General features: G+C 43.8%; 1 protein-coding gene across 1 annotated transcript; it reads left to right on the top strand.

Annotated features, from left to right (window-relative positions):
* Positions 1 to 107: 107 nt before the first annotated feature.
* On the top strand, positions 108 to 8,917 carry ankrd13a (ankyrin repeat domain 13A). Its single transcript, XM_062542811.1, has 15 exons — positions 108 to 548; positions 1,037 to 1,172; positions 1,600 to 1,724; positions 2,310 to 2,355; positions 2,472 to 2,615; positions 2,777 to 2,960; positions 3,060 to 3,126; positions 3,246 to 3,327; positions 3,530 to 3,591; positions 3,806 to 3,936; positions 4,178 to 4,335; positions 4,515 to 4,742; positions 5,883 to 6,061; positions 6,334 to 6,398; positions 6,746 to 8,917. Exons 1-15 carry the CDS (start codon positions 450 to 452, stop codon positions 6,942 to 6,944), a joined length of 1,905 nt encoding a protein of 634 aa, XP_062398795.1. The 5' UTR covers positions 108 to 449; the 3' UTR covers positions 6,945 to 8,917.
* The last annotated feature ends 550 nt before the right edge of the window (positions 8,918 to 9,467 follow it).

The following is a 9,467-nucleotide window of genomic DNA, read 5'->3' as shown; positions in this document are numbered from 1 at the left end:
TTGAAATGGTTGCGACCAGCGGTGACGTCTCAGTTGAGTTACCGGTCAACTTCAAATTCAAAGGAATATTACAATGACTAAACTATATTGTTGAGAAATTGCAAGTGATGTAGCAGCTTTAACACGAATATTGAATTAATGTTAAAATTAAATGATGAACAATTGATGTGATGCAATCAAAACACCCCCTGCTTCATAATAGTTTAGGCCATTCACTTCCTTGTTTTTCAAAAGTTTTATTTTGGAAAGTTAGCGCACTCATTTCGTGATTTGCCCGAACGTCGATTCCCTTACTCGTATCACACTGCATAGTACTAATTGATATATTCATTTAAATTAGCATTGATGCATTTACGGGTCAATGTTTGATATATTTTTCATGGCGACACATAGCTAGCCTATGCTAGCTTGTTGGTGTGGAACATAAGCTAGAAGTTTATCAAGGAAGAATGTTACCTGCCGACAACGACGATTTCAGGGCTAGGTTTCCATTACACTCTTTAGTTTGGGAGAATGACTACAGGAATCTGGACAAGGCGGTACCCACGGTATGTGATCCATCAACAACTATAAATGAATAGCCATATTCGATTATTGCATTGACAGAAGTCACTTACGCATCTGCTATCCTTAGCTATCGATAGCTGGGTGAGTACAACTAGCAAGTTAGCTATCGTTTTCTGCTGATCACCTGAACTCTATTAGAGCATTTTTGTGGTAAGCTTTATCGCTGGCCTTTGAAGATGTCATTGAAATTCAGTTCACTGATGGTTTCTCGATGTAAATTGTTATTGAATCCAAGCTGTGGATCGTTAGCTTGCTAGCATAACTGATCAGTGCTAGGTTAGGTTTACAACTGATGGGTCGAACTTAGCCTAACAGTTAGTGATGTTTTAGGATTTCTTGTAGACAATTAACTGAGCCTTTTCATTGAGCTCCGCTTTGAGTCGTTTTAATCCTGCGATCATTTGTTTCAGAATGGTGTTGTGTGTTTCCATAATTTTCGGTTTCTGTTCTGTTATTTTCCGCGTCACAGAATAACAAAGAGGAGGTTGACCCTAGAGGACGAACACCCCTCCATCTAGCAGTGTCACTGGGGCATTTGGAATCAGTGAGGGTTCTCCTGAGGCATGGCGCAGAAGTCACCAAAGAGAATGCTAAGAATTGGACAGGTGAGACTTGTGTCTTCAACCATCTTGTGTATTGAACGACTTTATTGTTTTTTGTTTTCTTCCTTTTTAAACATAGCTTTCACACTGTGGTGTGATAGTGTCAGTTGACTTGATATCTTTGCCATCATTGAAGTTGCCTTATTAGGCTTGTGTTCACACACACACACACACACACACACCCCACACACCCCTTCTTCCCTCCCTCCCAACTATTTATCTCTAATGTTTTCAAAATGCCCTCTTCAGTAAGCTCTCCTTGTTGTGCTGGGGCTCTCCTCTATAACTTGATCGCTTTACTTCACTGGCACTGAGAGAGTGAACACAACAGGTGAAATCTTCCATCAAGTCATCATTACTACGCTTGAATTAGAATTTAATGTTGTGTGTGTGTGTGTGTGTGTGTGTCCGCCCTTGTGTGTGTGTCTAGTGCTGCAGGAGGCGGTCAGCACAGGAGATCCTGAGATGGTGCAGTTGGTGCTGCAGCGACGGGACTACCTCAAAGCCTCCACAGCCCTTGGAGGAGTGCCTGAGCTGCTGGCAAAGATTCGAGAGGTATCTCTCTCTCTCTCTCTCTCTCTCTCTCTCTCTCTCTCTCTCTCTCTCTCTCTCTCTCACTCTCTCTCTCTTCTTTAGTATTTAGTATTTTACTGCTGTTTTAGTCATGTTGATTTGTTGATTTGCTTTGTATTATCCTGTTTACATTGTAGTGTATGTTGTGTGTCGTGTCTTAAGCTGCTGGGACCTTGAATTTCCTCTTGGGGATCTCTCTCTCTCTCTCTCTCTCTCTCTCTCTCTCTCTCTCTCTCTCTCTCTCTCTCTCACATACACACACACACACACACACACACATACACACACATAGTCTGTTTCTCTGACACTTTCTTTCTTCCATCTCTTTGACATACTTTCTATTTTTGCCATCCATCCATTCTCATTTCTCTTTACTATTGTACCGTACTTTCTTTTCCCACATTCTGAAGAATGGTGGCAGCCCCACGTCTACCTTTTAGATATGGATGTGGACTTATTTCTGATGATTAAGTGTCTCCTTGTTTACCTCATATGGATATGTTAGACTGCCATTCCATTAAGTTGTTATGGTTACACCTCTCACTCTAACAACTCTTATTTTGACAGTCGCCAGACTTTTATTTGGAGATGAAATGGGAGTTCACAAGTTGGAGTAAGTTAAAACCTTGTTCCATACAAACAGAAATACTGAATTTTTCATCTTTGTATCTTTTTGGGGAAAGTGATGTAAGTGATGGTAATATCCTTGTTATCTTATCCTTGCTTCAGTCCCACTAGTGTCGAGGGTGTGCCCCAGTGACGTCTGTCGGGTATGGAAAAGTGGCGCCAGCCTGCGGGTCGATGCCACCCTGCTCGGCTTCGAAAACATGACCTGGATCAGGGGCAGGAGGAGCTACATTTTTCGGGGAGATGGTGAGTGTCTTTATCTGGTGCCATCAAGACATTCTGGAGCGATATCTGTGCCTTCTCTCATTATCTCTGCAGTCCAGTGCCACCACAGAGTATACTTAGCTTCCACACGCACATGTGACATTTCTGAGAGTGATTTTCCGATTGCGTGATGTGCACTGCAGACAGCTTTACAGAGCTCATGGAGATCAACCATGACGACGAGGTGGTGGACACGGAGCGTTTCGACATCGAAATGGAGGATGTTACCCTCGACTCCATGCAACCGAACCAGCAGGAAGTTGCCAAGAGGCTGACTACACCCATTGTCAACACCTTTTTGGACACCAAAGACATTGCCTTCGAGAGGTATGCCTAGCAGGAAAGGTGTGTTCAAAAACAAAAACCACCACTGTGTTTAATGGTGCCAGATCTGTTGACTCTGTTGTTTTTATGGTTCTGCCTCAGGTCAAAGTCTGGTATCTGGGGATGGAGGTCTGACAAAACAGAGAGTGTTAATGGATTTGAAGCGAAGGTAAGGTGCCAAAAATGAGTAAATCGCTTCCCTCATTTAATTTTTTACTTAAGCCCTGAAGCTAAAACACGCTGTCACACATTAACTATCAACTTGCCATGCTTTGTTTGTTTTTAAAGGTTTTTAGTGTAAATAATGTGAATGTGGTGATTCGAACCAGGACTGAACATTTAACCGATGAAGAAAAGACCAGAATTAAAGGTACTATTCAGAGGCATGTGAAAACAGATTGTATTGAGGATGTAGTGTCTTCAGTTCTGTTGCTTTGAAGAATACAGTGAGGTCAAAATGCATTGATTCATTTACTGATGGCTGCTTTTGATTTTCATGTTCAAATACCTCAAAAGTGAAAGTGAAGATTATCTGTGGGTGTACAATGTGTCTCTGTCGGTCCCTTTTCTAGGTGAGAGGAACATTCTCGAGTCACTGCTTGGAACTGTAGAGCAGCACGTCAGTGTTCAAGGGGTGAGCTATTACTGCCTTATAACATTTGGAACTGTCTATCTCCATTCAGTCATACGTTTTCTATTTTGTTTTAAGTTGTATTTACTGTTGGTCAATATGGTTTACAAATGGCAACACGTGTTTCAGTAACTGTGCTGCCAAAAGATGTTATCGATGTGGTGTTTGAATAACACATTGATTGCCACATCCGTTAAAATGGCAACTGCATTTGTAGGATCTCACCTTGGAGTATGCCACAGCCACCAACCCCACAGCCATCACACCAGAGGAGTACTTCAACCCAGACTTCGATCTGCAGGACAGAGACATTGGCAGGCCAATTGAACTCACCATCAGGACCCAAAAGTAAGAAGCCAAACACAGAGCACAACCGCCGACTTTCAGTAGTGACAAACACAAGAAATCCGGATAATTAACGACCACTTAATGCATTCACCAGTCTATCTTCCAATCCTACCGGTTTGAATTCTATCTCAAGTAGGTTAAGCGTCATTAAGCATAACTCAAGGGTTAATGGGCATTCCTAACACCACCTGCTCCCCCACTGAATGGTTAACGGTGGCACTCTGCTGTGCTGTGCCCGCAGGTTCAAGGGTACTCTGTGGATGAGCGAGGAGTACCCGCTCTCCCTGGTGGAGCAAGTGGCGCCCATCATCGAACTGATGTCTCGCACCAGCTCCCACTTTGCCCGCCTCCACGACTTCCTCATCCTCAGGTTCCCTCCCGGATTCCCCGTCAAAATAGGTACAGGCAAGAGTTTGTTATTTTATTTACACCTTTATCCTTCAGTTGCACCTAAAAGATGAATGGTCCTTTGTTTTAACCTGAGCTCAGCATGGGTTGAAGCGTTGTCAGATGTCCTTTGATGGAATGTGAAAGTGCTGGTATGTGAGATGTGAGCTATTTCCTCCCTGCGCTGGCAGAGATTCCGCTCTTCCACGTGCTCAACGCCCGCATCACCTTCGGGAACGTGAACAAGTGCAGCACCGAAGAGCCAGCCAGTGCCACGCCCTCCATCACACCTGCTGCTACGCCCTCTACCACCCCTGCCACTACGCCCTCTGCCACGCCTGCTGCCACCCCTACGCCTACTGCCACGCCTGCTGCCACCCCCACGCCCTCTGATGAGGGGGAGGAAGGCGAGGCTACAGGTGGGACACCTGAGTTACCTGTGTTTACGTTGTTTATGTTTATAGCCCTTTTTCCGTTGAAAAGTTAATTAGCTTAAAAACGATGCACATCAAAAAGTTGGTGCGACACGTGATGGAAAAAGACTTGTATCACTGTAACGTTGGTTAACGGAGCTCTGATGACATAATTTTGATTCGCTAGAATCGTTCTATTGAATGGAAAACCATTTTGGTGCTTCTAATATCGCTCAATATACGAATATCGAATTATGAGTTAATTTGCTTGAAAATCTGATTGTAAAAGGGCGTATGATGATGTTTGTGTTTGTCTATGTTTGTGTTTGTCTATGTCTGCTTAGCACTGCAGGTGCTTGTATCCAAAGCTATGTGCTCATCTTGTAGATTAATTCAATCAGTAGTGCATGGTAGCTCATTTATTCTGGTGTCAAGATTATGAAGTACATACAGCACCCTAACCCTGTACATTTACTTACTGCCACCCCTGGTAAAATTGAGTAAAAAGAAGAAGTAATCTTTTGGCAATTTTAGAAGAAGAAGATTAATCTTTCTGAAATTGTATTTTAGTCTTAACACTCACAGTGAAAGCAATGTGGACAAATTCAAATTGCAGGGAAGCAATTCTGGGAATTAAATGTGGAAATAACTGTGCATGATGCATTACTTGTACGAGTTATGATATGAGTAGGCATCTAATTTTGGTTAGATTAGATTAGACTCAACTCTATTGTCATTGTGTGAGTACAAAGACAATGAAATACAGTAAGAAAGGCTAGGCTTGGCAGGTGCTGTCTTTTTTTAGAATGTATATACGGAAAGTGTGTCATTGAGCTATCTGCAAGTAGAGTGCCTTTCATTTAGATGCCGGTCATTCAGTTAGAGTTGCTCACACTTGTTCTCATGTTGTTGAGTTCATTGTATTGAGGATGTAGTGTCTTGAGTTCTGTTGCTTTGAAGAATACAAGTGAGGTCAAAAGACATTGATTCATTTACTGATGTCTGCTATTGATGTTCATGCTAAAATAGCTCAAAAGTGAAAGCTAGGATTATCTGTGAAGTTGTGAAACAAGGGTGTCTTGGTGTGACCCTGTTGAGGTGTGCCCTTTGTACTCATGTGCTGTGCCGATGGTGTGTGTGTGTCAGCGCTGGCAGGAGGGCTCCCGTTCCAGGTGTGCCCGTCGGTGTTCGTCGTGCCCGCACACTACCGGCACCGCGGGGGCAGTCGGCACATGCCAACCACGCACTCCCACAGCCATGAGGAGGAGCTGCTGCAGTACGCCATCCACCAGAGCCTGCTGGAGTCCAGCGTGGGCCCCACACCGGTCAGACACACACACACACACACACACACACACACACACACACACACACACACACACACACACACACACACACACACACACACACACGATAAATACAGACTCCTAGATGCTTGTAATATTCCATGCAAATATAGGACTATTCCTATGCAGATGCGTTTATAGAGACACAGAAAGTCATTGTGTTGAGGAATAACACTGTGTGTGTGTGTGTGTGTGTGTGTGTGTGTGTGTGTGTATATGTGTGTGTGTGTGTTTGTGTGTGTGTGTGATAGGAGGTGGTCTGGGGAGATGCCAATGGAATGGTCCCTGAGCCCATGGGGAGTAGCCAAAGTGATGGGTAAGTGGCTCCTCTGATAAGATGTCTCTCCTCTACTTGCTTTCTCTCACCCATAAACTTTCTCTCGCTCATTCACACCTTTCTCTCACACATTGACCTCTCTCTCTCTCGCTCTCTCTCTCGCTCTCTCACTCTCTCACTCTCTGTCTCTGTCTTTCTGTCTTGCGCATGCTCTTGCACTCTCTCATTCATTCTTTCTCTCTCTCTCTCTCTCTCTCTCTCTCTCTCTCTCTCTCACCACCCACTCACTATGCATAAATTGACCCAAAGCGTGACCGCATGTGTAGTCTCGTATACTAGACTATCCACAATCCTCTTAAGGCCAGACATTTCTCACGTCCTGTTAGGACCCTGTCCTCTGAAGGAGTCCTCCTGGACCTCGGAGACACCAGCACGGCCAGCTCGGCGTCCGTCTCCAGCCCGGACAACGAGCTGCGCATGGCCCTGGAGCTGTCCGCGCGGGCCAAGGAGGACGACGAGCGCAGGAGGAAGGAGGAGGAAGAGGAGCTGGAGAGGATACTGCAGCTCTCCCTCACCGAGAAGTAAAGCGGTCGCAGCAACAGACTGGGTGCCAGGCCAGGGCTCAAAAAGAAAACAAGGAAAAAACAACATAGGAGGGGAAAAAAAGGGAGCGAGTCCGTATTTTTTTTTGCCATTTTACCACATAAAGATGTTTTTTTTCTAATTCAAGCTCTTAATAAGTAATCCATAATCGTTTGCCACATGACTAGCAGGAGATCTGCTAACAGTCAGTTAACATTTGTGAGATGGAGTCGTTTAGCGATTGAAGTATATTTCTGGAGCAGATATTTTGAGGCACTTTTTTTTTTGCTTATTTTGAATATTTGAAACTCCCTGTGAATAGTAAGCTTCGTTTTCCTTGCCTCACAGAATTCTCTGAATCTCTCTCCACCCAGTCTTTTTCCCCCGCCATGTCGGATTTTAATGTGTTCGTTCGTTTCAGCGTGTGGTGAGTGTGGGTCTCTTTCTGCTTCTATCCATCCAGGCACTGAAAGGATACAAGACAAGATATCGTTGTTGTTGTAGATGGTGCTGCTGGTGTACCAGTGTTCCGGATGTGTGTGTGTGAGTGCGTGCGTGCGTGCGTGCGTGCGTGTGTGAGTGTGCGTTTTGCATAAGAGTTTTGAGTTTGGGGATGGGGATTTTGGGCCGGGTTTGGGTCCCAGGGTTTTCGCCTTTAAATTGAACAGACCATCTCAGGGTTCCAGTTTTCCATACTTACAAGGTAGTGTTGAAGTTAACGAGTAGATTATGTGACGAGAAAACTGTAATACTAACACAGCAGATATCATCTTTTGTCGTGTTTTTAACAGGCTTAACATACACATATTAGAAAACATTTTCACACTTACTTTTGTTTTTATTTCCAAAAAAAAACAAAAAAACAAATCTGCAACTTTTGATGCAGCATTTATTTGAACAAGTCCTGATCTTAGTGTTTTTTCCACTGCTATGTGCTAGCATCAACACCTCAACTTCAAAAAACAGCAATAAATGCCAGTGTGCCTCCTCAGTCACAGACATGCATATGCTTTCCATGCATAGGCAGCTCATTGGACATCATTTGTCCACAGCGGTGTCGTACATCAGGACGGTGTGTGTGCGGACGACGTGTTGGTGTGATGTTTGCGTTGTTTATTTCCAAATGTCCATGGTCTGGACGTAAGCATAAATGATCGAAATGGATGAACTGCCAAACCTGAGTCCATTGGCTGATGCTGCTCTAACCCAGTAATAGCTGTTGATCCCGAACCTTTTCATTTTTTAAAAAAAGAGCTTAAATCGCAGCATATCATCAGATACTGTCTGATACCAATGGCATGGGTAGACTTAGGTCTCCTGGTTTGCATAGATTTGCAGCAGCTAGATTTCTGTTGGCCTATCTACCTTGTTGTGTTCTTCCTCTTCTCCCTCGGAAAATGACGTCTAGGTAATCAGAGCTGTGCTCCTATAGTTGCCTGAGAACTTATTGTGGCACAGAACTAATGTTTTTTATTATTATTATTATTATTTAAAACAAGGGCCTAATGTTCCAGAACATCCGATCGTAGACTGGATCTGCACTGACTTACTGGGCAGTGCAACGCAGACCAAAACTTCTAAAGGGAAACACTTTCCGCTCTCAAAACGCAAGGGTGTGAGGGCTAACTCATCCACAGAGATTTTGTTTTTGTTTCACTCATAATTTACTAATTTTCCTCCTGTTATTTTTTTTGCTGAGCTTAAACTGCTGATAATCTCAATGCCAAATTGCCAAATGGTGTCCACTCGTGTGCAGACATAAGAGTGGTGGTTTGAAGCAGCTACAGGTCTTAATCAAGCCACAGCATGCTTACAGCAGGTCTTACTTGGCATGTCGAAACATTTGAGAAAGCATTTGATAAACAGTGTGTCGGCACAAATGTCTTTTCTTTCCCCTTAAATAAATAAAAGCACTTTATTTCATTTACGGTATGATGTATGTATGTCCTTAAATATTAAAGGAAGAAATGGAAAAAGTCCTGACTGTTCTCCTTCATGCAGTGTTCTGCCATCACCAGCAGGTGGCGGTAGCTTGGCATGTAAAGGGGCTGTGCGTGCGTGCGTGCGTGCGTGCGCGCGCGCTTTAGATCAGCAGAGACTACATGTGGTAGATTAGAACAAATGGTTGAATGAAGGGAAAAGAATGGAGCAGCATCCTGACGCCCTCTTCATTCACTGTGTGTTCGCATGGCAATCCCTGGTTATTGGCTAAACATAGCCACCACCCACAGTCAGATCCTGACATCTGCACATTGTACACAGCCCAGATCAATTACAGTTTCTGAGCTGTACGTTAATCTAGTTAGGCCAACATGAAAATATTACTGTGCACATATGCTGCTATGGTCTATATTATGGAGCAGGGGTCCAAAGAGAATTGGCTTATTCATAGACTGATTGTTGGACATTACCCATCTGTACAGGTTCAGCATGGATGTTATGTGGTTAGAAACATGCCCTCTACATTTGCACCATGGTCAGGGAAACGATCCACACGTTATAATATGGACTATACCAGCAATTACT

This window comes from Sardina pilchardus, chromosome 8 (genome assembly GCF_963854185.1).
Source record: "Sardina pilchardus chromosome 8, fSarPil1.1, whole genome shotgun sequence".
Lineage (NCBI taxonomy): Eukaryota > Metazoa > Chordata > Actinopteri > Clupeiformes > Clupeidae > Sardina > Sardina pilchardus.
This window is presented reverse-complemented; position numbering and strand designations above follow the sequence as displayed.

Excerpts from the sequence above, each read along its gene's own strand:
- ankrd13a (XM_062542811.1), top strand. The coding sequence starts at position 450 with ATGTTACCTGCCGACAACGACGATTTCAGGGCTAGGTTTCCATTACAC. Across the intron at positions 1,725-2,309 it reads TGCTGGCAAAGATTCGAGAG|TCGCCAGACTTTTATTTGGA; the intron begins GTATCTCTCTCT and ends TTATTTTGACAG. Across the intron at positions 6,062-6,333 it reads CCAGCGTGGGCCCCACACCG|GAGGTGGTCTGGGGAGATGC; the intron begins GTCAGACACACA and ends TGTGTGTGATAG.